We start from the raw sequence: 26,963 nt of genomic DNA, 5'->3' as shown, positions 1-26,963 counted from the left end.
GGCATCTTCCCCTCTCTCCTATCTCTCTGGTCCTTTTGAAATGTTTTCTAAAGAAAGCTGCTTCCCTTGGAGTGTGGAATCTTTTCCTAGTTTCAAATTATAGGTCATAGTTTTAAATTATTGGCTGGAGAGAGAGGACAGCTTATAAGGCTAGAAGCTGATCTTAAACTAGATCGTTGATCTTAAACTAGATCGTAGCACCCCATTTGGTTCCTCCAAGTCGTGTCCGTCCCCCCCCCCCCCAGTGATCCCTGAGTGTAGAGCCTGGGGTAAGCCTTGAGCACCACAGAGTGTGGCTCATAAAAAACAAATCTTGTAAATATTTTATTGTAGGGTGTGTCGGTGATGGAGGTCAAGCCTAGGCCCTGCCACTGGTAGGGCAAGTTTTCTCCTCTGACCCCTCAGCTCACTTTTCTAGGAACAGTCCTTAGTGCTCCCCTCCAGCCAGCTTCTGGTAACCTGGTGTTAGGCCCTCATCTAGGGATTCTCAGGATGCTGCTCTGGGGGCCAAGGGGGCCAAGACTGCCTTGGTTCATGAAAACCGCTTTCCCCACAGACCCTCACCATGTCTATCCTCAAGATCCACGCCAGGGAGATCTTCGACTCCCGCGGGAATCCCACTGTGGAGGTGGATCTCCACACCGCCAAAGGTAGGTGGGTAGTTGCCCTCCTGGGCCTGGGACGAGAGTCAGCCTTTGCCCTTGCTGGGCACCCTGGGCATCAGGGAGGGATGTCCTGAGGCCTTGGCTTGCAGCTCCTGGTGTTTGAAAGAGCACAGGGTGGCTGCTGGGTCAGCAGGTCAGCATGGTGAGACTGTGTCCCTAAAGGGCCCTGCCCCACTTGGCCTCTGCCGCTGTGCCCTTAAGCAAGTCTGATGCCCAGTAAAGGAGAGGACAGGAGAGAGAGAGCCTGTCAGCTAGGCCCTGGAACAGTCTGCACCCTGCCTGCTCAGAGTTAGCCTGGGGCAGGGGTGGGAGGGAGAATAGACTTGATTCACAAAAGCTCCCCTCTTTTTTTTTTGGAGGGGGGAAGCTATTTGTGTCCAAGAGCCAGAGATATAGCACCTTGGGTAGGGCGCTTGCCTTGTGCACCTTAATTCCCACCATCCTAGAGGTGCCTCCAGGAGTGAGTCCTAAGTACAGCCCGGTGTGGCTCAACTCCCCCCCCCCCCCAAATAAGAAAGGAAAGAAAATACAGTGTCAGAGGGGGCTGGGCCGGTAGCTCAAAGGGCTGGTGTATATGCTAAAGGCGGGGAATCTGTTCCTGCCGCCAAAGCAGGAACTTGGACCCCCAAAGCAATGTCAGGAGGGGCTGGCCCAAAACCTCAAGAAAGGAAGCCCAGAGCCTCTCCCAGGGTCTGAGTGGCCTCCAGCTCCCACTGTATCTGCTTCCCCTGCTGCCTGGTAGCCCTGTAGCCCTGGGGAGCTGAGTCAGGCTGAATCACAGCCCCGCCCTTCCGCACCTCTGATGTCACTCACGGGGGGGGGGCAGAGGGGCGTGGCCATGCTCACCCCAGCTCATTCCAGCATAGTTTAGCTTCCCAGGAGGCCGGTTCTGCCTCCCTCGGTGCCCACGCTGGCCTTATGGGGAGAGGACATTTTCTTAAGACAGCTTAAAATGATTAAAAGTCGTTGTTTTGTTTTGGGGCCACATCTGGCTGTGTTCAGAGATCACTCCTGGCTCTGCACCCTTGCACCTGGCCAATCCAGGTTTGATCACTGGCACCTCATGGTCCCTTACGCCTGCCAAGAGTGATCCCTGAGCACACCTGATGTTACCCAAATTAAGAAAAGGATCAAAGAGCCGATCACTCTGCATTCTTGCCCACACTGCTGTTTCAGGTGTGTGGACAGTGCGTCTCTTCTGCACCCCTCTTCGCCTCCTCCAGAGCCGCCCTTGCCTGCTCAGCTGTGTCCGCTGGATGCCCAAAGTCCAGAGCCTGCCAGAGTGTCATCCTGGCTGCTCTCGGTGCCCGGGCCAGCTGATCAGGAGGGACTCTGTCCCTTCACGTCACCTTCACTCATTAGCTGCAATTAAAGGCCATTGTATTGGAAGAGGAAGTGGTGTGGCCCAAGAGATAGGACCAGGGACCAGACTCTTGCTGTGAATGCTCAGACCCTAGCTCCATTCCTGGCATTGCACACAACACACACGCACGCACACAGCTCCTTCCAACCAGGAAGCCACGTGGGCCCGCTACTTCTCCCAGTCACCACAGTATTACAGGCGGAAGCTCCTTACCGTGTTACCGTGTCAGAGCAGCTGAGAACATGTGGGCATGTGGACGGCTGGGCCTGCCTGGCCCCTTCATCCTGGTTCTTTCCACCTGCCTGGAAGCTGCTAAGTGTCCCTTTGAAATGATCGTGCTATGTCCGTGTGATGGATGCTAAACTGGATGTGGAGTTCCTCCCCTGGGATGAGGAAACCCCACGATCAGTCCCCGGCACCATCCCTAGAGTCACTTTTCATTTTACCCCCTTTTACTTTGGGGGTTACTCCATTGGACTCCTCTGTGCACGCCCCGAGGCTCAGTGATTTGGGCAGGCTGCCAGTACTTGGGCCACTCCACCCACACCCAGCGGTGCTTGGGGATCAGATTGGGGCTCTGAGCTGGTCCAGCTGCAGGCAGCTCAATTATTCTTTTAGAACAGTGCCCTTGGGGACAGACCCACTGAAGAGCCCAGTAGGTAACTTGTTAGAGATGAAGCCGCTTTAATGAGGCCCCCAGGCACCCCGCCGAGGCTGTCTGAAGCACAGTTCTCAGCACACCGGTGGTCACAGACCTCTACTCTGGAGCTTGGCAGCGAGGGTCACACCTAGCAATGCTCAGGGCTTCTAGCCTGCTCAGGACTGTGGTTTGAGAGAAACTCAAATCTTGGTGCTTAGGTGTCGGGCCAGGGGAGTACTGGAACCATGTTAATCCAATTTTTCCCCCTCTACCCCTGTAACTAGGTCTTTTCAGAGCTGCTGTGCCCAGTGGGGCCTCAACTGGCATCTATGAGGCCCTGGAGCTGAGGGACAATGACAAGACGCGCTATTTGGGAAAAGGTATGGGGACTTACCAGAGCTGTGTTCAGAGCACAGTGCCTCTTCTCCTGCTGCAGCTCACCCCTCTTTGGGAGATGGTACCTGAGTGGGGGATCCCTGATTTGGGCCTGAGTGCTACTGTGATTGCTCCCATCAGACTTGGTTGGGAGACTTGGATGTTGGCTTCGGGGTTCCACACCTGGGCACTTAGGACAAGTATTCCAGGGGCTGGAGCCACAGTATAGTGGCATCAGCACTTACCTTGCACACAGCCAACCGGGGCTCCATCCCTGGTAGCCCATATGTTCCTCTGAGCCTGGATGTGGCTGTCTGTTCCTCTCAGTTTGTCTTGCATTAAAAAATGTGAGGCCCAGGTCAAAGGGCACTGGCTAAACAATGCTAAGGGCAAACCCACGATGGCAAAATCTCCCCTGCTGAAAGAGTTCAGGGCCCACTTGAGGGGCAGCATCTCTGGGCTAACAACGGCCCCCAGCAGAGGACCCATCCAAACAGCACAGTGCCTAGTGGCTTCCGAAAGGCCCCAATATGTCCTGCTCTTGGGGTGGGGAACACGACAGTTGGGGGAAGGTCTGGGGGCTGTAAGGGGACTTCTTTGGGGTCACTGGGTCAGAGTCAGCGGCTGTGTTGTGGAGCAGTGCGGTCACCAGCAGCGTTCCCGTCCTCTCTCCTCTGAGTCTGTCTCTCTCCTTTTCTGTCACTCTCGCTGGTCAGGCGTCTCCAGACCCGTTAAGTATATTAATGAGTTCCTGGCGCCAGCCCTGTGCACGCAGGTAACGCCCGCTGAGTTTGGCTGCGCCTGCCTGCGGTGCATGGTCTTCACTAACCTGCCTTCACCCCGAGGCCCTTCCTCTGTGTGCCTCTAACCCGCAGCTCCGGGCTCCAAGCACTCAGACTGGCCAGCAAGTCTGCCGGTGGGCTGGGGCAGGGCGGGGGAAGACGGGCTCGAGGAGCCACCGCTGAGAGTGGGTGCTCTTCGGTGGGTGCTCTTCAGGTCAGTAATGCGCCTGATTGTTCTTCCAGGTGTCTCAAAGGCCGTTGAGCACATCAATAAAACTATTGCACCTGCCCTGGTTAGCAAGGTAGGACCTCGGGAACCCAGGCCTGTTCCCCCCATGGGGGTGCCTCCCCATCCCTCACCCACACACACTCGGCTCATTCTGAGAGCTGGATGCCCCCGTGGGCACGGACAGGTCCCCCTACGCCCACCTGTGTGCCCCCAGCTAACAGCACGTGGTCTCCACCCTGCCTGCCAGGCCACTGACTTATTCCTTGTGTAATTGGCTACTTTGAAAACTTCAGGTTTCTCCTTTGGGGGAGGGGGCCGGGTGGTCCTCGGGGCTGTTTCCAGCTCTATTCATGAGTAACCCCTGGTAGTGGGCAGGATGGAAGACATGTGCCAGGGACCCATTGCTCGCTCCTCATCCAGAACAACATATGTCTTGTATAAAATCTTTTGTGTGCCCTTTTTTTTTTGGGAGGGGGTGTTGTTTGGCCCACACCTTGTGATGCTCGGGGTTACTCCTATCTTCTCATTTTTATGGCAAGAACCTTGGGTACAGAATAAAACTCCATGTTGCCAACCAAGTTCAATGCCTGGCACCGGTCTCAACCCTGAATTTTGATTGTGATTCAGTTATAAAGTGTTGTTTTTGGTTTTTTTTTTTCGAACATTCCTTGGAAGGCTGGAACAATAGTACAGCTGGGAGGACCCAGGTTCAGTCCTGGTTTCCTAATAAGGTCCCCCAGGCCTACCAGGAGTGATCCCTGAGCACCATTGAGTGTGGCCCCAAACCAAAAAATTTCCCATTGAGAGCCAAGGAGATAGCTTAGCCAGATGGAGTGTGGCTTTGCATGCTGGGGCTTTGGTTGGATTTGATCCCTGGCACTGCATGGTCCCCCAGCCTGTTCCAGCTGTGGACCCCAAAACAATGATGAAACACAAAATTATGCTGAAGTGATAGCACAGCTATAGGATGACCCGAAACCGATCTGGGTTCGATCCCCGGAATTCCATCTGGTCCCCTGAGCTGCTAGGTGTAGTCCCTGAGTGCTGCTGGGTGTGGCCCTAAAACCAAAGAAAAGAAAAGAAACACAAATTACTTGGAGCAGGTTTTCCAGGCTCCTGGGGTTTTGGGGGGGGGGAGTTATTTGTTCGTTTTTAATAATTTTTATTGTTAGACTCCTGTTTTAGTTCTGGCAGCACCAGTAGTCACTCTGCTCAGTCCTTCATTGTTAGCTATGGCCCAACTGAGAGCTGCTCCCCGTGGCCTCCTTTCCCTGAACCAGGCTAAGGGCCGGGGTGAGCACTCCACCCAACAGTCCACCCTGCCTCATTGAATCCCTGGTTAGCTCTTCCCAAACATCCTTTGGCGCAAGGCAGCCTTCTTCCTCTGTGGGGGATCCAGTGCTTTGCACTGTGGCCCCTTGAACTCAGAAGGGAGTGTGGGCCCCAGCGATGAGACAGAGGGGAGGGCACATGCCTTACATGCAGCCCACCCAGGTTCGATCCCCGGCACCCTATACCAGGAGTGATTTCTGAGCACAGAACCAGGAGTAATCCTTGAGTGCCACCTGTTGTGGCCCAATAAAAAGGAAAAAAGAAAATGGAGAGTAGTTTCAGCCTCCCCATTTCCTCAGTCTCTTTCCTCCCCTTCCCTTGGTTTATAAAATGTATAAACACAAGTGACTCCACCTTGGAATTGTGTGGGTTCTGTGGCTGTTCAGAGGTCATCAGCCTGGCCTCCCTCTGCCTTGTAGAAGGTGAATGTCGTGGAGCAGGAGAAGATCGACAAGCTGATGATCGAGATGGATGGGACAGAAAACAAATGTGAGTGGCCAGGGGGCTCCTGGGGATATTTGGGATCACGTGAGAAAACGCCTCTTACCCCTAATGCTGAGCTATAAGGATTACTCCTCAGGGGAAGAGCGTTTGCCTTGCACGTAGCTGGCCTGGATTTGATCTCAAGCACCCCATAGGATCCCCTGAGTACCCCTAGGAGTGATTCCTGAGTGCATAGCCAGGAGTGAGCCTTGAGCACCACCCCCAGATGTGGCCCCCCGAACAAAAAGGATTAAGTGAAATGCTCCCGAAAGCCAGGGCTTTCTCGGGGCGCCGAGAGCAGAGGGGGCCACATGCAGTGTGTTTGCATTTCTGTGTTGGCGAGAAGAGCTTGGGCACACCGGGAGTAGGGGGCTTCTGGCAGACTGGTGCGAGTGGGCGGGCACCTTTTCTCACCTCCTCTTCTCTTCTGCTTCAGCTAAGTTTGGGGCGAACGCCATTCTGGGTGTATCCCTGGCCGTCTGCAAGGCCGGGGCAGTGGAGAAGGGGGTGCCCCTTTACCGCCACATCGCTGACCTGGCTGGCAACCCCGAGGTCATCCTTCCTGTGCCGGTGAGTAGCTCCTTTGGACACCGTGTTCCTCGTGGAATGAGACTCCCCCCCCCCCCCGCACCCCCACGTCTCGCTTTCATCCACCCTGGAAGATAACTGCCTGCTGCCCCCTCCCCAAAACTGCCGCTTGAGAGAAGTGGCCTTGAGCTGTGGCTGGCCCTACCCGTGTTCTTCGGTCTAGGGGCTAGAAGTCTGAGTGACTGTTGGCTCAACTCCCACTGAGCCACCCACATGTGTGAGGACAGTGAGCCCAGTTCAGAGGAAGCCTGGAGGCTTGTGCACCCCGCCCCCAACGGGGTGGTGGTTCCTGCCTCTGGGGCTCCTCTGAGCCAGCCCTGCCGCTCTCCCCACACCAGGCTTTCAACGTCATCAACGGTGGCTCCCACGCGGGCAACAAGCTGGCCATGCAGGAGTTCATGATCCTCCCAGTGGGCGCCACCAGCTTCAAGGAGGCCATGCGCATCGGCGCCGAGGTCTACCACAACCTCAAGAACGTCATCAAGGCCAAGTACGGCAAGGACGCAACCAATGTGGGCGACGAGGGTGGCTTCGCCCCCAACATCCTGGAGAACAAGGAAGGTAAAAGTAGGGCTTTCTCCCCTCTGGTGCTGCATCCGGCTGGGCCCTGAGCCTCAGGGGAATGGAATGCAGATGCTGCAGGGACCAGCACCCCTTTGGCCGTGTGGGGTGGGGGCGATCCTTGGTCGGTTTGCTTCCACGTGTGTATGAGACCCAGACCCCAGCCTGGGTGTCCTCTGGTTCGGCCCTCCATGGTTCCCCTGTGAATCTTGGCGAGCGATTGAGAGAGGTTCTGTCCGCCCTGATGTTCTGAGCTGGGTGGGAGCAAGGCAGTGAGAGAGAGCCCCTTAGGCGTTTGCACTTCCTCGTGGTGCTGGGGTGTCAGGCAAACTCGTGCGCTGACACCACCACCCCCTCCCCCCGCCTGGCCTGCCCAGCCCTGGAGCTGCTGAAGGAAGCCATCGGGAAAGCCGGCTACACCGATCAGGTGGTCATCGGCATGGACGTGGCCGCCTCCGAGTTCTACCGCGACGGCAAGTACGACCTGGACTTCAAGTCGCCCGACAACCCGAGCCGATACATCACCCCCAGCCAGCTGGGCGACCTGTACAAGTCATTCATTCAGCAGTACCCGGGTGAGTGGTGGAGAGGCTGGGCCGAGAGAGCTGCCTGGAGTCTCAGCACTGCTCCAGGGCCTGCTGCACCCGTCTGCCAGTCCTGACGGGCGCCTCCCGCCCCCTCCTTGCCTCCACAGTGGTGTCTATCGAAGATCCTTTTGACCAGGATGACTGGAATGCCTGGAGCAGCTTCACTGCCAGCGCGGGCATCCAGGTGGTGGGCGATGACCTCACGGTCACCAACCCCAAGCGGATTGCCAAGGCCGTGGACCAGAAGTCGTGCAACTGCCTGCTGCTGAAGGTCAACCAGATCGGCTCGGTCACTGAGTCCCTGCAGGCGTGAGTGCGGGGTGGGAGAAATGGGGGTGAGGGGACTCCAAGAAGGCACCAGAAGTAATAGGGTTACATCTCTACTCTTGTCTCACAGCTGCAAGCTGGCCCAGTCCAACGGCTGGGGCGTCATGGTGTCTCATCGCTCTGGGGAGACGGAAGACACCTTCATCGCTGACCTAGTGGTGGGGCTCTGCACTGGGCAGGTACGGCACCCCTGGAGTCAAGCCCTCGCTGCCCCCGACCTCCACTTCCTAGACATGGTCACCGGGTGGGGGCACCCCTTGGACCCTAAAGAAGTTGCAGCTCTGCTATCATTGGTCCTTACCTGTCCCAAGGCCAGGAAGGCTGAGTATCCACTGCGGTGGACCTGACCTGACCTTTCTCTCGTGCAGATCAAGACTGGTGCCCCCTGCCGCTCCGAGCGCTTGGCCAAGTACAACCAGCTCCTCAGGTGATCGACAGGGCCCAGGGGACTCAGGGCACATTCTCTCCCTGTGGGAGCAGCAGGGATCAGGGCAGGCTTGCCACTTCCTTTCCTGCCTGAGCTCGCCATGGGACAGGACCAGAGGACATGGCCAAGGCGCACATCACACTGGGCTGCCCTTGGGAGCCTCCTGGGCATGGCTTTTCCTACGCCTCCCCTCTCCCCCTTTCCCCACAGAGCCTTTATTTTTTTAATAACTGATATTTGGGCCACACCCAGCAGTGCTCAGAAATTACTCCTGACAGGCTCAGGATCTGGTGTATGCGCTTTGTTGCAGGGTCCTGGGTTCAATCCCTGCTCTGCATGGTACCCCAAGAATGTCAGTGAGCACTGTTGAGCACGACCCCAATCCAAAGGCCTTATGGAGACCCAGAGAAGTGGTTCCAGGAGCTGGGGTGCATTCTGTGCATAGAGGGACTGGGTCCAGTACCCTACCACTGTATGGTTCCCTGAGCTAAGGTGGCCCTAAAAATAAAGATGGATATCAGACACTTTGAGCATCCCAAGAAATAGCAGTGCCAGGGCATTTCTTCTGCTCTGAGCCACAGCGACAGGAGGTGGGCCGGCTGGCTCCGAGACCAGAGTTGAGGATCACCCTGGTCGCTGGGCCGTGTGGGCACCATGCAGCTAACCCACTTCTTCCCGCCCCTGCAGGATTGAAGAGGAACTGGGCAGCAAGGCCAAGTTTGCCGGCAAGAAGTTCCGAAACCCCCTTAAATAAGTCCATGGGGCCCAGCCAGCTGCTGAGCCCCCACCCGGCCGCCTACTCCAGGCTCTGCCTCTCCCGCCCGCCGCTTCCTAGAACTGCAGCTGAGGCCGTGCTTGCCCGCCCGAGCCTAGCTCTGACCACGTGATGCATCGTCGTTGTCATTGTCCCCATCTTGAGCTGTGTCCATGCTGTCCTCGGAAGGGTCCAGCAGAGTAAATAAAACAGGCAGAGTCCTGGAAGGAAACTGCATGTGTGTGCGAGTCTGCTGGCGTCTGCCTGGGTCCTTACAACCTGCCTCAGATGGGATTCAGGCCCTGGGGAGGTGGGGAGTGCAGGGTCGTGAGACACCAAGCTGTGTCCCAAGCCCCTCATCTTTCTTTTTTTTTGGGGGGGGGGCCACACCTGGTGTAAACCTCGGGGACCATATGGGATGCTGGGGATCAAACCTGGATAGGGAGTGTGCCCGCCCTACTGTGTTGTCACTCTGGCCCAGAAAGCCCATTTATTTATTTTTGAAAAGACTTTTATTTATTTTGGTTTTGGGGTCATACCCAGCAGTGCTCGGGGGTTACTCCTGGCTCTATGCTCAGAAATCGCTCCTGGCAGGCTCGGGGGACCATACGGGATGCCAGAATTCGAACCACTGTCCTGCATGCAAGGCAAACGCCTTACCTCCATGCTATCTTTCAGCCCCTCATTTTTTTATTTTTGGTCCCCTGAACTTTTTGAGCAGCAAAAACAAAGCCAGTAAGTGGCCCTGAGCACTTCAGGTGTGGCCCAGAACCAAGTAAGAAGGGGGTGTGGGGCAGGCAGGTGGCGCTACAAAGAGAACAGAGGCCCCAGCACTTGCCTTGGTCAGTGCCAGGCTGCCCTCCCTGATGGCCTCCTCTAGGTGTCCGCTCCGATCAGCAGGACCTTGGCACAGGCCCAGCAGCTCCCCTGACCTGCCCGAGTTTCCGCCGAGTAAGCAGGAGCACCTTCACCGTGACGCTCGGCTTAAAGTCAACATTTCCCAACACTTGGATAAAAGCATTTGTCGCCCCAGGGTCCAAGGGCCAATGCCGAAGGGGACTGCAGTGCGGGACCTGGGAGGCGAGCTGTGAGTTGGAGACCGCCACCCTGATCTGCCAGCAGGAAGCTTGGAAAGAGGCGAGCCCTGTTCCCTGGTGCCACCCTGACCCTCAGTTTCCGGTTTCACAACAGGAAGGGCTGAGTGCCCTGCAAGCCACCTTCGTGGTCTGGGAGTTGGCTGAGTGGCATCTTGCCGTTGGTTTAGCTCTTAAAAATTGAACTTCAGGGCCCGGAGAGATAGCACAGCGGCGTTTGCCTTGCAAGCAGTCGATCCAGGACCAAAGGTGGTTGGTTCGAATCCCGGTGTCCCATATGGTCCCCCATGCCAGCCAGGAGCTATTTCTGGGCAGACAGCCAGGAGTAACCCCTGAGCACCGCCGGGTGTGGCCCAAAAAAAAAAAATTGAACTTCATGGGGCTGGAACGGTATCACGGTAGTTAAGGCATTTGCCTTGCATGAGGCCATCCCATCCATTCTGGGACTCCATATGGCCCCTGACCACCTCGAGGAGTGATACACTGAGTGCTGAGGAGGTAGTAAGCCCTGAAGTAAGTGGTCACTCTCTGCCCCCCAAAAAAAATAAAAGTTCCCAGGGGTTGGAGAGAGAGTACAGTGGGGAATGCATGTTCCTTGCGTGTGGAGGACCTGGGTTCAGTCAACCCCTAGTGCCCCTATGATCCCTCTTGCACCACCAGGCGTGATCCCTGAGCACTGCAGAGATCAACACAACACAGCCCAACCACAAAAATAAAACGCAACTAAAGGACTGGAGGGCTAAGACAGCATGTTAGGCGCATGTTTTGTACACAGCTGACCTTGGTTTGGTCCTCTGCATTCACATTTGATGTCGGTCACCCCCACCCAGCATCGCCAAGAGTGACCCCTGAGCATTTCCAGGTGTGGCCTCAAAACAAATAATATTCCAGATTTGGGGCCAGAGAGATAGCATGGAGGTAAGGTGTTTGCCTTGCATGCAGAATGTCAGTGGTTCAAATTCCGGCATCCCATATAGTCCCCCGGGTCTGCCAGGAGTGATTTCTGAGTGTAGAGCCAGGAGTAACATCTGAGCGCTGCCGGGTGTGACCCAAAAACAAAACAATATTCCTGATGACATTCTACAAACCTTACTCTTTAGAACAAATTGGACTGGAGTGATAATAGCAAATACAGCCTTTCTCTTGCATGCAGCTGGCCAGGGTAAAATCCCTGACACCCCATAGGATCCATGCCCTGAGTTCCAGCAGGAGTCATCCTGGAGCATAGTCAGGTGTGGCCTCAGAGCTCCAGCAGCCAGACAGCAGCTTAATTTACCTTAATCCCAAATTAGACTCACCTGCAAAGAAAGCATTGACAACACCATCCCCAACCCCCATTCTCAGCCCCCAGGATTGATGTGGGCTCGGTCACATGCAGCCAGATCCTCCAGTCCCTTGGGGTGGCCTTTCCCCAAGTCCTTTAAAGTGCTTAGGGCTGGGGGACTGCAGATTGTGCTGGGGATGGCAGGCACTTGGGGTCCCAGCTGTAGCACCACCTACTGGCCACCACAGAACTGCATCCTAGACCCCGCTTCAGAGCTTGTGTGGGTGTGTTCTCAAGAGACGAATGTGTGTCTGTCTGTGGCTCTCCCCAGACTCGGAGAGCTGGCTCTCCCTCTGAGGATTTTCTTGGTGGTGCCAGGGTCAAATCAGGGCCTCTCGCCGTTCCCTTCCCAGCAAGCTCAGGAGTCCTGTGTACTCTGGAGCTGACACTGCAGGTGGTTTTTGTTGTTTTGTCTTGTTTTAGGGCCAAACCCAGAAGCACTCAGGGATTCCTCCTGGCTCCTGCGCTTAGAAATCACCCCTGGCAGGTTCAGGGGACCAAACGGATGCTGGGAATGAAACCTGTGTTGGCCGCTTGTAGGGCAAATGCCCTACAGCTGTGCTATTGCTCTGGTTCTGTTTGCTACTTTTCAGTGTGTTTCTCCTAACCCCCCTTTTGGGGGGGGGGTGTCTTGAGCCACACCTGGTGGCATTCGGAATATTATTCCTCACTATGCTTGAAAATAGCTCCTGTCAGGCTCAGGGGATCATACAGGATGCCAGGGATCAAACCCAGGTTCCTGGGTTGGCTATGTGCAAGGCAAATGCCCTACTGCTGTGTTATTGCTCAGGGCTACCGGCCCTGACCCTGCAAGTAGAATGGGTAGATTCGAGGGGCTGAGCTGCACCCCTGGGCTTTGATGCCAGGTGTTCCAGATACGAAAACAAACACCTTTCTCGGTACATTCCAGGCCGCAGCCTTCCAGGGACAAGGTCGAGGGTCCCTGGAAGTGTGTAGCCAGGCCAGGCCTGAGCATGCCTGAGGGGCTTAAAGGTGGACATTCACCCTCACACGGTGGGCACCCACACCGCCACTCGGGGGCCAGTCATGGAAGAGCAGCAACTGAGAGTCCAAAGTGGCCCGACTTCCCCTATCAACTGTGCCTCTGTCTTCCCACCTGTATACTGGGCTGCTGCTTCCTCAGTACCGGTGGTTCAGTCCCGAGAAGAGGGGAGGCGCATGTTCAATCCGGAGATGACAGGACAGAGGGACTGGGGGGTGTCATGGCCACCCAGGGAGGAGATGGAGCCTCTGAACCCTCTGCCGCTCACCAGCTTTACCAAGGTAGAAATCATCCATGATAACAGGCACCTCTCAAAGGGGCTGGAGTGGTAGTACAGTGGTAGGGCGTTTGCCTTGCACACGGCCAACCCAGGAGATGGTGGTTTGATTCCCGGCAACACATATGGTCCCCCGAGCCTGCCAGGGGAGATTTCTGAGCGCAGAGCCAGGAGTAACCCCTGAGCACCGGCGTGTCCCAAAAACCAAAAAATAAATAAAAGTGAGGTTTTTTTTTTTTTGGTTTTTTGGATCACACCCAGCAGTGCTCAGGGGTTACTCCTGGTTCTACTCTCAGAAATCTCCCCTGGCAGGCTTGGGGGACCATAAGGAATGCTGGGATTCGAACCATCATCTTTTCGCATGCAATGCAAACGCTTTACCTCCATGCTATATCTCCGGCCCCAAAAGTGTGGTGTCTTATGTGTTTACTTAGATGCCTGACTGAGTAACCAGCCTCTCATATCACCAAAACTTTCAGCACCCGAAAACTCCTAAAGCAGGGTTCGGGCGATAACACAGCTGACGGGGAATTTGCCTTGCACATGACCAACACAGTCTCAGCAACGGATGTGGTCCCCTGAGCACCGCCAGAGTGATCCCTGAGCACAGAGCCAGGAGTAAGCCCCTGAGCAACACTAGATGTACTTTCTCCCCAAAAAAAGAATGTTTCCTAGAGTTCCATCTTCAGCCCCGAATTCCACCTCTGGCCCACCTCTGCCTTTTATTTTCTTTTATTCTGCTTTTAGCTCACACCCAGAGGTGCTTAGGGCTTACTCCTGGCCCTACTTTCAGAGATCACTCCTGGCAGGGCTTCGGGGACAAAACAGGGTACTGGGTATAGAACCTGAATCAGCCACGTGCAAGGCAAGCACCTTCCCCCACCATAATAATCATTCCTGCCCCTCTCTGTGCCTTTTTTTGTTTTGTTCTGTTGGGTCACAACTGGTGGTGCTCAGGGGTTTACTCCTGGCTCTGCGCTCAGAAATCACTCGTGTTAGGCTCGGGGGACCATATAGGATGCCAAGGATCGAACCCGAGTCCATCTCAGGTCGGCCGCATGCAAGGCAAATGCCCTCCCTGCTGTGCTATCATTCTGACCCTCTTTGAGCCTTTTGAAGGACAAAGTTTTTCATATGGTGAAAGTTGAACTTATCTGGGCTTTCTGTTTGTTCTTCTCCCTTGCCAGGGGTCACACACGTGGTGGCAGTGTCAGGAATCCTGAACAACACTTGGCAATATCACACTCAGAGAGTCGCTGGGATCAAGTTCACACTGACGCTTCTCTCCAGTGGCTCCACCGCTGGCCTCTTCACTTCTATTGCCTGCGCCTCTGGTGTTGGATTTGCGAAACCATCCAAAAGTTGCACCAGTTTCCTCCTAAGAGTTTACGGTTTAGGCTTTAGTTGGGCCTGTATTCTGTGGGAGAGACAGACTCTGCACACGTTAAGCACCCCCAAAGTATTTTTTAAATTATTATTATATTTATTTTTATTTGGTGTTATTTTTAGTATTATTCCTTAATTTGTTTTGTTTGGTTATTTTGGTTTTTGGGTCACATCCAGCAGAGCTCAGGGGTCACTCCTGGTTCTGCACTCAGAAATCGCTCCTAGCAGGCTCGGGGGAACATATGGGATGCTGGGATTCGAACCACCATCCTTCTGTATGCAATGCAAACGCCTTACCTTCATGCTATCTCTCCAGCCCCTAGGAGCAATTTCTGAATGCAGTCAGCAGTAACTCCTGAGTGCCGCTGGGTGAGGCACCCAAAACAAAAACTAAAACTAAAAAAAATCATTTTCTCTGAGGTAGTGGGACTTTTTCAATTTTTTTTTTTTTGGTCACACCCAGCGGTGCTCAGGGGTTATTCCTAACTCTGCACTCAGGAATCCCTCCTGGTGGATTCTGGGAACCATATCGGCTATCAGGGATTGAACCTGGGTCAGCTACATTAAGGCAAGCACCCTACCCACCCTACTAGCTCTCTGGCCCCATGTTTTTCCAATTTTTTTTAAAGCATGATTTTGGAGCTGAAAAGATAGTACAGTGGGGGGGCCGAAGAGGTGGCACTAGAGGTAAGGTGTCTGCCTTGCAAGCGCTAGCATAGGATGGACCGCAGTTCGATCCCCTGGCGTCCCTTATGGTCCCCCCAAGCCAGGAGCAATTTCTGAGCGCATAGCCAGGAGGAACCCCTGAGCGTCAAACGGGTGTGGCCCAAAAAACAAAAACAAAAAAAAAAAGTGGGCAGAGCACTTGAGTGAACCCTGAACACTACCTTGTGTGGCCCAGACCCCACCCCAAAAGCGGGGCATCACTGTATCTAAGTCCTAATTGTCAACAGAGCCACTGAAAATCGTGGGAAGACCCTAGAAAGGGCTCAGTGGGCTGGAGAGTGGAGGCTCAGGTCCAATTCCAAGGCCAGAGAGATAAGGTTCTGTGCTGTACAACAGCTAACCCATTTCAATCCCTGAATGCTGTATGGCTTCCCAAGCACCACCAGGAGTGACCCTGAGCACTGCCAAGTGACCTACTTATTTTTAAATATAAAGACCACGTATTATGTAGTTGCTCATACTATATTTGTTTACAGGTAAACAGTAATAAAATAATTTTTTCAAGAAGACGAGAAAAAGATGACAGCAAAAGAAAATTTGTAAAAAATTGTGGGTGACCGAGCACCCCACATGATCAAAGGAACTCTGAATGAATTTTCCACCGCCTGCCTGATTCAAGCCACAAAAGTTTGCATAGCCCCGAGCCAACAGGAAACTCTGCAAATAAATTTAGTTCAGCACACAGAATCTGGCTTAACCAGATTCCTTAACCTTTCCATGAAATCTGTTTTTTGTGCCTGCTCTCAAGCGTGTAGTTATAGATATGTTTTTGTAAAGTTTAAATTGTGATCCTTATTGCTTGCACAAAAGAAAGATCTAAATGGAATTTAGGCTAAACAAAAAATTTTATTTGCGTGAATATCAATTAGCTATTTGTTTAAGAATTTGCTTCCCCTCCCCTCATCCTGCCAGGTTCCTCTTTATCCTTCCCGCCATCAAAATGTGTACGTGCAAAGGAATTTATGCTCCCATTGGTTAAAATTGTTGTACTTGTACAAATCTGACTGGTTTATGTTTCAATCCTATGTTACTACTCCTCCCACTGGAGCAGGGCATAAAAACCCTGCTCTCCCCTCAATAAAGCCTCTCGACTGGCATACGTCACCCTGAGCGTTTTACTAACTTCTACAGCTTAATTTTTTAGGTGTTCACAAAAGAGCTTAACACTCGCGAATTATTTGTAGTTGCCTTCTGCCTTCTGTCCTGGTTGAGAGAAAGCTGCTGGCTGGAATTCTCTCCCAGTCAAGGGCAGGAGCTGAGGCAATTACAAAAAAATTGGTGTATCTGGGGCTGGAGAGATAGCATAGAGGTAGGGCATTTGCCTTGCATGTAGATGGACAGTGATTCGAATCCCAGCATCCCATATGGTCCCTTGAGCATGCCAGGAGCGATTTCTGAGTGTAGAGCCAGAAGGAACCCCTGAGTGCTGCTGGGTGTGACCCCCCAAAAAATATAGTGTATCTCATAATGAGGTCATTAAGTAACTGTCAGAAGGTTTGCTAACCTCTTGCTGCTAGTTGATCTTTCTGTTACTTGTTTTGTTTCTGAACATTCGGTGGCTTCAAATTCATGTTTACAATTAGTGTGTTCCAGAGCCGGAGAGATAGCATGGAGGTAAAGCGTTTGTCTTTCATGCAGAAGGTCAGTGGTTCGAATCCCAGCATCCCATGTGGTCCCCTGAGCCTGCCAGGAGCGATTTCTGAGCATAGAGTCAGGAGTAACCCCTGAGCACTGCCAGGAGTGACCCAAAAACCAAAACAAAAGAAAAAAATTGGTGTGTTCCTACCTGAATGACAATATTGAAAAATTTGGAGTTGTCACATGGCCACATATATGGCCAGCAGTATGGGAATTCCAAGCTCTGTGACTGATATTGCAGCTTTTGTGGGGTGTTGTTTCAATGGCCAGGCCTTCCAGAATTACAAGAAGGTGGGGTAGGATGGCCACACACACTCCACATTACTCACTGATGATGTCAGCCCAAATACCAGAAGACCTGAAGTTTTTGTCATTTTGGCATCTCTGCAGAGATCCGTGGTTGAATAGTGTTGGGTCCCATTTACATCTTTGTTGGTTATTTGTGTATCCTCAAAGAGCTCCCAGAATGAGAAATTGATTCCCATCCCCTTGTCCCCTTTTGGGGGGAGATCTTGGTAATATTTATCCACAGCAAATAATCCACACAGACAGGAGGGTTAAGGGGTACAAGGTTGGGCGAAGAGAGTCCTTTGTCAGCCTGCTGCAAGCTCCAAAACACACCTGGAGCCTGCCAGCAAACTCTCCAAAAGACACACACCCCCCAACACCTCGCTCCCACACTATTTATTTTGATCTCCACAGCGCCCCCACCTGGACAGGCAAAGAATAATCTTATGGAAATGTTTTCATATACAACAGAATGGTAAAGCTGGGCCATTGGCAAAGTGGCGATGGTAGGTGGTGAGTTCAGCTGGCATGGCTTTGGCCCTTCTCTTCTCTCCGGAGACTGCCATCTTTCAGCTGAGCAGTCAGCGTACCCATGATTTTTCACAATTTGGTTTACTTTTTTCTTTCTTTTTGGGGTTCTTTTGGGCCAAACCCAGCGGCACTCAGGGGTTACTTCTGGCTGTGCTCAGAAATTGCTCCTGGCAGGCTCAGGGGACCATATGGGACACTGGGAATCGAATCCAGGTTCATCCCGGGTTGGCCTTGTGCAAGGCAAATGACCTACCACTGTGGTATCTATGGCTCCAGCCCCTTGGTTTACATTTCTTTCGAGAATAGTGAGTCTACGGAGCTGGCTCAATGCAGCATAATAAAAATGTTGAAAGGATGGGTCATGGGGCCGGAGAGATAGCATGGAGGTAAGGTGTTTGTCTTTCATGCAGGAGGTCATTGGTTCGAATCCCGGTGTCCCATATGGTCCCCCGTGCTTGCCAGGAGCAATTTCTGAGCCTGGAGTCAGGAATAACCCCTGAGCACTGCCGGGTGTGACCCAAAAACCACAAAAAAAAAAAAAGAAAGAAAGAAAGAAAGAAAGGATGGGCCAGAGAGATAGCATGAAAGTAGGCCATTTGCCTTGCATGCAGAAGGACGATGGTTCGAATCCCTGCATCCCATATGGTCCCCCGAGCCTGCCAGGAGCGCTTTCTGAGCATTGAGCCAGGAGTAACCCCTGAGTATTGCCAGATGTGACCCCCCCACCCAAAAAAATAAACAAAAAGGAATAAAATGTTGAAAAGAAGCAGTTATGTATAACTGAAATCCAAGTACAAACATTTTTGTAACCATGGTGCTTAAATAAAGATATTAATTTAAAAAATGATAAAGTAAATAAAAATAAATAAAATAAATAAAAAGAAGCAGCTAGCCATAGGCATAGCTCATGGGCTGAGGACATGCTATGCATGCAGGAGGCACCGATTCATCTGTCCCCAAGCACTCCTGGCAGTGACCCCTCAGCACAGAGCCAGGAGTCAGTCCTAAGCACCACTAGTTGAGGACCGATCAATTCCTCCACCACAGAGAATAAGACTCAAGGGCCAAACAGACTGTACAGGGGTAAAGGTGTCTGCTTTGCATGCACCCAATAAGTCTTGTCTCAATATAGTCCCCCAAGCCTTCTAGGAGTGACCCCTGAATGCAGAATCCAGATCATAGCAGACAATGACCTAAAACCAACCAAGCAACACCAATAAAAGAATATTACTCAGGGGACAGGGATTTAGTATGGGAGAATCAAGTCACATACCTAATCGGGTTTAATGGGGCCACAACAACACCACATTCTGTGCCTCACACAAGACCACTGACCTGTTAATTAGAACCCCCTAAATGGACCCAGGATCCTGAGCACTTGCCTTACATACAGCCAGCCTGGGTTCGATCCCAGCACATCAAGGAGCGATGCAAGGATTGATCCCTGAGCACCCCTATGTGTAGCCCTCAAAGGAAACTAAAATGAAAGGAGAAGAAGGGAGGAGAAAGATGAAGAGGGATAAGGCAGGGAGAGATGAAGAAGAGAGAGAAGAAAAAAAGACCAAGACACCTCCCTCAAGCTGGCTCCACCAGCATGAAACCTTCAGTCTGTGGCTCCTCTTGAGGATCCAAGACTGCTGCGGATGCCTCCCTCCTGGGCCCGGGAGCAATAAGGGACCCCAGGGCTCCCAGCGTCCTGCTGGTGCAGCTTCCCTGCCCCTACCCCAATGGGCCTGCACCCAGGAGGCAGGAGGGGCCCAGTGTTCACTGTCCAGCTAGGTAGTCAGCGGAGAGTGTTGGGCTCTCTCCTGGACACTAGGTGGCGATGTGGCGCTGCCCTGGTCCCTTGCAGCCCTCAGTCTGCAGCCTCTGGCCTGGAGCTCCCAGGGGCAAATATAGGGACACCCAGATGCCCTTGGTCTTGTTCTGTCCTCAAGAGCACCCGCAAGTTCTGACCAAACTGCTTCCCACAGGGAGTCTGGGTAGCCTGGAGAAGCTTAGTGGGGACACCTTGTGTGCAGAGGCGACCTGAGGCCAGAGAGATAGCACAGCAGTAGGGCATTTGCCTTGCAAGTGGTTGACACAGGACTAATGTTGGTTCATTGGTTCGAATCCCGGCATCCCATATGGTCCCCTGTGCCTGAGCGCCACCGAGTTTGACCCAAAAACAAAAACAAAAGTCAAATCATGTGATGAATCTGAAAAAATAAATTAAATATAAATCACTCCTGGCAGCCTCAGGGGACCATATGGGACGGCAGGGATCTAACCTGGGTCAGTCCCAGGTTGTTCTTGTGAAAGGAAAATGCCCTACCAATGTGCTATTGCTCCGGCCCTTAGGCAATCTTTGAAGATGGGCCAAGGTGGATTTCTGGTAACCATGAGTGAGTTTTGTAGACAGTATTTAATGAACAGAATTTATCTAGAAAGAAGTGAGAAGAGAGAAAAAGAACATCTGTTCAAGAAAGAACATGAACTTGAAAGAACAGGGTCGGGGCCAGAGAGATAATATGGAGGTAAGGCGTTTGCCTTTCATGCAAAAGGTCATCGGTTCGAATCCCAACGTCCCATATGGTCCCCCGTGCCTGCCAGGAGCAATTTCTGAGCAAGGAGCCAGGAGTAACCCCTGAGCACTGCCGGGTGTGACCCAAAAACCACAAAAAAAATTTAAAAAAATTATAAAAAAAAGTGAAAGAACAGGGCCGGAGAGATAGCGTGGAGGTAAGGTGTTTGCCTTTCATGCAGAAGGACTGTGGTTGGAATCCCAGCATCCCATTTGGTCTCCCGATCCTGCCAGGGGCGATTTCTGAGCATAGAGCCAGGAGGAACCCCTTAGTGCTGCCGGGTGTGATCCAAAAACCAAAACATAAAAATGGGGCCCGGAGAGATAGCACAGCAGCGTTTGCCTTGCAAGCAGCCGATCCAGGATCAAAGGTGGTTGGTTCGAATCCCGGTGTCCCATATGGTCCCCCGTGCCTGCCAGGAGCTATTTCTGAGCAGACAGCCAGGAGTAACCCCTGAGCACCGCCGGGTGTGACCCAAAAACAAACAAACAAAAAAAATTAGTTTGCCACATTATGAACTACTATTGTATTTTTATTTTATTTATTTTTGGTTTTTGTTTTTTTCACCACACTGGCAGCGCTCAGGGGTTATTCCTGGCTCTCTGCTCTCTTTGCCAGGATTCGAACCATCATTGGTCCTGGGTCAGCTGCTTGCAAGGTAAATGCCCTACCCACTGTGCTATCTCTCTCCAGCCCCCACTATTGTATTTTTTTTTAACAGTGTGTTCATTATTATGTTTATTTGTTGGCTTTGGTTTGGGGGCCACACCCAGAAGGGCTCAGCCTCATTCCTGACTCTGCACTCAGGGATCATTCCTGGTAGAGCTTGGGGGACCATATGGGGATCCAGGGATCAAACCTGGATTGGTCGAGTAGGAACAAGTGTCCTCTCCACTGTCTGAGCGGTCATTATTTGGGATTAAGAAATGCTAAAAGGGGGCTGGAGCAATAACACAGTGAGTAGGGCGTTTGCCTTGCATGCTGCTGATCTGGGACTGACCCGGCATCTCATAGGGTCCCCAAGCCTGCCAGGAGTGATTTCTGAAGGAAGAGCCAGAAATAACCCCTGAGTGCCACTAGGTATGGCCTGCCCCCCCCCCCAAAAAAAAAAAGAGGTTAAAAGGGGACAGAGAGATAGCATGGTGGTAAGGCGTTCGCCTTTCATGCAGTAGGTCAGTGGTTCGAATCCCGGCATCCCATATGATCCTCCTTGCCTGCCAGGGACGAAGAGCTAGGAGGAACCCCTGAGAGCTGCCGGGTGTGACCCAAAAACCAAAACAAAACAAAAAAAAGAGATTTAAGGATTTCTGGTTGACACCATGGAGCATTTATAATCTAGAGCTTCATGTCCTTAACCAAGTCTTTGTAAACAGACAACAGTGACAGAGAAGTGAAATTATTTGTAAATTAGCCAAGTTAAGAAGACGCCAACTGATCATATAAAGACTTTGACCTTTGAGACTAGCATGATGAAATAATGAACTGTAGGAGAGAAACGGTCATAACACAAAGATGTGAAATGATCCTCATGTCTATTCTTAATGGGTTTGGCTGCCATCAGAAGTCTATAATTTCTTTTTTTTTTTTTTTTTTTTTTTGGTTTTTGGGCCACGCCCGGTAACGCTCAGGGGTTACTCCTGGCTATGCGCTCAGAAGTTGCTCCTGGCTTGGGGGACCATATGGGACGCCGGGGGATCGAACCGCGGTCCGTCCAAGGCCAGCGCAGGCAAGGCAGTCACCTTACCTCTTGCGCCACCGCCCGGCCCCCTGAAGTCTATAATTTCTATGACATTGCAAAGACACTCTTTGGGACTCAGATCAGAATGATTAATTATACTAATATTTTACCAGATGAAAAAAGCAAGGATAGGGGCCGGAGAGATAGCATGGAGGTAAGGCATTTGCCTTGCATGCAGAAAGTGATTCAAATTCCGGCATCCCATATGGTCCCCCGAGCCTGCCAGGAGCAATTTCTGAATGTAGAGCCAGGAGTAACCCCTGAGCACTGCCGGGAATGACCCCCCCAAAAAAATCAAGAATAGTGTCGGAGAGATAGCACAGCTGTAGGGCATTTGCCTTGCATGCAGCCAATCCAGGACAGAAAGTGGTTTGAATCCTGGAATCCCATATGGTCCCTGAGCCTGCCAGGAGCGATTTTCAACCACAGAGCCAGGAGTAAACCCTGACCACCACAGGGTGTGATCCAAAAAGCCATAAAAGAAAGAAAGAAAGAAAGAAAGAAAGAAAGAAAGAAAGAAAGAAAGAAAGAAAGAAAGAAAGAAAGAAAGAAAGAAAGAAGGAAAGAAGGAAGGAAGGAAGGAAGGAAGGAAGGAAGGAAGGGAAGGAAGGAAGGAAGGAAGGAAAGGAAGGGAAGGAAGGAGGAAGGAAGGAAGGAAGGAATGGAAGGGAGGAAGGAAGGAAGAGAGAAGAGAGAAGAAAGAGAAAGAAAGAGATAGAAAGATAAAGAAAGAAAGAAAGAAAAGAAAGAAAGAAAGAAAGAAAGAAAGAAAGAAGAGAGAGAAAGAGAAAGAAAGAAAGAAAGAAAGAAAGAAAGAAAGAAAGAAAGAAAGAAAGAAAGAAAGAAAGAAAGAAAGGGGGCCGGGTGGTGGCGCTGGAGCTAAGGTGCCTGCCTTGCCTGCGCACGGACCGCGGTTCGATCCCCCGGCGTCCCATATGGTCCCCCAAGAAGCCAGGAGCAACTTCTGAGCGCATAGCCAGGAGTAACCCCTGAGCGTCACAGGGTGTGGCCCAAAAACCAAAAAAAAAAAAAAAAGAAAGAAAGAAGGAAGGGGGGCCGGAGAGATAGCATGGAGGTAAGGCGTTTGCCTTTCATGCAGAAGGTCATCGGTTCGAATCCCGGCGTCCCATATGGTCCCCCGAGCCTGCCAGGAGCGATTTCTGAGCATGAAGCCAGGAGTAACCCCTGAGCACTGCTGGGTGTGACCCAAAAACCCAAAAAAAAAAAAAAAAAAAGAAAGAAGGAAGGAAGGAAGGAAGGAAGGAAGGAAGGAAAGAAAAAAAGAAAGAAAGAAAGGAAGGAAGGAAGGAAGGAAGGAAGGAAGGAAGGAAGGAAGGAAGGAAGGCAGGAAGGCAGGGAGGGAGGAAGGGAGAGAGAAAGAAAGAAAGAAAGGAAGGAAGGCAGGGAGGGAGGAAGGGAGAGAAAGAAAGAAAGGAAGGAAGGAAGGAAGGAAGGAAGGAAGGAAGGAAGGAAGGAAGGAAGGAAGGAAGGAAGAAGGAAGGAAGGAAGGAAGGAAGGAAGGAAGGAAGGAAGGAAGGAAGGAAGGAAGGAAGGAAGGAAGGAAGGAAGGAAAGAAAGAAAGAAAAAGAAAGAAAGAAAGAAAGAAGAGAGAGAAAGAGAAAGAAAGAGAGAAAGAGAAAGAAAGAAAGGAAAAGAAAAAAGAAAGGAAAGGAAAGAAAGAAAGAAAGAAAGAAAGAAAGAAAGAAAGAAAGAAAAGAAAGAAAGAAAGAAAGAAAGAAAGAAAGAAAAGAAAGAAAAAGAAAGAAAGAAAGAAGAAAGAAAGAAAGAATAAAGAAAAGAAAAAAGAAAGAAAGAAAGAAAGAAAGAAAGAAAGAAAGAAAGAAAGAAAGAGAAGAAGAGAGATAGAGAGAGAAAGAGAAAAGAAAGAAAAGAAAGAAAGAAAGAAAGAAAGGAAAGAGAAGGAAAGGAAAGAAAGAAAGAAACAAAGAAAGAAAGGAAGGAAGGAAGGAAGGAAGGAAGGAAGGAGAAGGAAGGAAGGAAGGAAGGAAGGAAGGAAGAAACAAAGAAAGAAGAAAGAAAGAAAGAAAGAATGAGAGAGAAAGAAGAGAGAAAGAGAAAGAAAGAAAGAAAGAAAGAGAGAAAGAAAGAAGAGAAGAGAGGAGAAGAGAAAGAAGAGAGAAGAGAAAGAAAGAAAGAAAGAAAGAAAGAAAGAAAGAAAGAAAGAAAGAAAGAAAGAAAGAAAGAAAGAAAGAAAGAAAGAAAGAAAGAAAGAAAGAAAGAAAAAGAAAAAGAAAAGAACAAACTATTTGATTGTTGCAAAAGATAAACAGATACCTATAGGGTTCTGGTGTGGGTTAGGAATTAATGGACTATTAACTCCCACTAAAAAAAAAACATTGGTTTATAACAAATATTTCAACATTTAGGAGTTGGATTTGGGGGGGGGTGTTAGTTTGGGGCCACACCCAGGTTATTCCTGGCTCTGTGCTCAGGGATCACTCCTGGAGAAATTCAGGGGACCAGCGTTCAGAACTGGGTAGGCTGCATTTAAGGCAAGTGTGCTCTCTGTTCCATCGTGGAGGAATCTGAAGGAGCCCAAGATACTTCTTAGGGGGCCAGAGAGATAACACAGAGGTAGGGCATTTGCCTTGCACGCAGCCAAATCCAGGACAAACGGTGGTCAAATCCCGGTATCCCTTTTTTTTTGTTTTTTGTTTTTTGGTTTTTTTTGGGCCACACCTGGTGACATTCAGGGGTTATTTCTGGCTATGTGTTCAGAAATCTCCCCTGGCTTGGGGAACCATATGTGACACTAGGAGATTGGACCTCGGTCCATCCTAGGTTAGCACATGCAAGGCAAATGTCATCATTTCAGCCCCAGGGGTGATTTCTTTTGTTTTGTTTTGTTTTTGGGTCACACCCAGCAGTGCTCAAGGGTGACTCCTGGCTCTATGCTCAGAAATCGCTCCTGGCAGGCTCGGGGGACCATATGGGATGCAGGGATTTGAACCCCCGACCTTTTGCATGGAAAGCAAAAGCCCTACCTCCATGCTATCTCTGCGATCCTCCAGGGACGATTTCTGAGTGCAGAGCCAAAAGTAACCCCTGAGTGCCATTCAGTGTGTCTCAGAAACCAATTAATCAATCAAGTTTAAAAAAAAAAAAAACAAGATGCTTCTAGGAAGATAAAAATGTTCTTTTCAGGGGTCAGAGTGATGGCACAGCAAACATTTGTCTTACATGCTGCTAAGCTGTAAGCTCGGCATCTGATATTATTTCCCAAGTCTGTGAGGCATAATTTCTGAGAGTGGAGAGCCAGGAAGAATGAAAAAACATTCTTTTTCAGGGTTGAGCATCTTTTGGTTTTAGTCACAAAATACAAAAAACTAAGAACTGGTTATTTCAAGCCTTAGCTCAATGTAGATATTTTAATTGTTTTTTTTTTGTTTTTTTTTGTTTTTTTTTTTTTTTTTTTTTTGGTTTTTGGGCCACACCCAGCGGTGCTCAGGGGTTACTCCTGGCTGTCTGCTCAGAAATAGCTCCTGGCAGGCACGGGGGACCATATGGGACACCGGGATTCGAACCAACCACCTTTGGTCCTGGATCGGCTGCTTGCAAGGCAAACACCGCTGTGCTATCTCTCCGGGCCCTATTTTAATTGTTTTGATGTGACATATTTTTGGTATTAAGATGAAAAAATCAATCTGTTCCCTTTTTTCCTGCTCTGAGTCTTCCAAAAATAATGTGATTTGAGGGAATGAAGCTGATTCATGAGCCTGAAACTGCAAAGACAAGAAATGGAAATACGGGGCTAGAATGATAGCGTTTGCTTAGTATGTGGCCAACACAGGTTCAATCTCTGGCATCCCCTCTTGTCCCCTGAGCCTGCCAGTAGTGATTTCAGAGGGCAGAACTAGGAGTAGCCCCTGAGAACCACTGGGTGTGACCCCCCACAAAAAAAAAAAGATAAAAAGAAATGGAAATACAGGGTCAGGAAAAGAATTGGTCTTGCAAGTGGCTGACCTGGGTTCCACCTCTGACACCCTATATAGTCCCCCAAGCCTGCCAGGAGTGATATCTAACCACAGAGCCAGGAGTAAGTCTTGAGCACAGCCAGGTGTGGCCCCAAAACAAAGGCAAGACCTAAATAAAGGCTGGAGCAATAATACAGCAAGCAGGTAGGGCATTTGCTTTGCACATAGTCAACCTGGGTTTGATCTCTGGCATCCCAGATCCTCTGTATCCTGGCAGGAGTGATACCTTCATAAAAGAGCCAGGGGTAAGCCCTGAACACCAACCAAAAAGAACAAAAGAAATAGAAATACTTGTAATCATACATTTAAACTGTAGAGAGAGGAGATAAAAGATCAGAGCTTGTGTTTCTGTTATTGACTTGTATTTTTGGAGGGGAAAAGATACGCGTGGCTGGGCCGGAGAGATAGCATGGAGGTAAGGTGTTTGCCTTTCATGCAGAAGGTCATCGGTTCGAATCCCGGCGTCCCATATGGTCCCCCGTGCCTGCCAGGAGCAATTTCTGAGCATGGAGCCAGGAGTAACCCCTGAGCACTGCCGGGTGTGACCCCAAAACCACAAAAAAAAAAAAGATACGCGTGGTTGTGCTCAGGACTTACACCTGACCCAGTGCTTAGGGATCATATGGACCCAGTGCTCTGGGGACCATATGGAATCCCAGGATCAAACTTGAAGCTGCTACTTGCCTGACAAGCACGTTACTTGTCCGTCTCTCAAGCTCCAAAATATTTTGAGTTTGAAATGCGATTGTCTGAAGGCTCCTCTCTCCTTGAACATTTTCTGGTGTGAGTCCTAGAGAGAATTCCAACTCTCTGCCCCCTCCTATTTCCCTCAGCCCTGAGTTCCTGTTATGTGATGGCTCAGGGGATCACCTGCACAGGAGCCTGGAATGAGTTGGTGTTTCCTGCTTCGTGTTTAGACTAAGGAGAGAAACCTACAGGCTGCCAGTGGAATCTGGGCCGTATCTGGTAGGAAGGCCCCAATTTTGTTAGTAGGCCTTTGCCCTTTTCAGGGGGAGAAGGATGTTAGGGTGGCATCTGAGTCACATAAATACAAAGCCATACTGTGGGGCTGGAAAGATAGCACAGCAGTAGCACGTTTGCTTTGCAGGCAGCCAATCCAAAACAGAGAAACACCGGGTTCAAATCCCAACATCCCATATGGTCCCCCGTGCCTGCCAGGAGCAATTTCTGAGCGCAGAGCCAGGAGTAACCCCTGGGTGATCCAGGGTGTGGCCCCCCCAAAAAATAATCAAAAAATAAATTAAAAAGGAGAGAGAGAGTGGGAC

General features: G+C 50.9%; 1 protein-coding gene across 1 annotated transcript; it reads left to right on the top strand.

Annotated features, from left to right (window-relative positions):
• Positions 1-525: 525 nt before the first annotated feature.
• Positions 526-9,348, top strand: ENO1 (enolase 1). Its single transcript, XM_049775345.1, has 11 exons — positions 526-650; positions 2,953-3,048; positions 4,069-4,127; positions 5,806-5,875; positions 6,306-6,439; positions 6,796-7,018; positions 7,396-7,593; positions 7,713-7,914; positions 8,003-8,111; positions 8,301-8,359; positions 9,047-9,348. The coding sequence occupies exons 1-11, from the start codon at positions 566-568 to the stop codon at positions 9,111-9,113; spliced, it is 1,302 nt and encodes a 433-aa protein (XP_049631302.1). The 5' UTR covers positions 526-565; the 3' UTR covers positions 9,114-9,348.
• The last annotated feature ends 17,615 nt before the right edge of the window (positions 9,349-26,963 follow it).

This window comes from Suncus etruscus, chromosome 6 (assembly GCF_024139225.1).
Source record: "Suncus etruscus isolate mSunEtr1 chromosome 6, mSunEtr1.pri.cur, whole genome shotgun sequence".
Lineage (NCBI taxonomy): Eukaryota > Metazoa > Chordata > Mammalia > Eulipotyphla > Soricidae > Suncus > Suncus etruscus.
The sequence above is the reverse complement of the archived record's forward strand: the minus strand, read 5'-3'. Positions and strand labels throughout refer to the sequence as shown.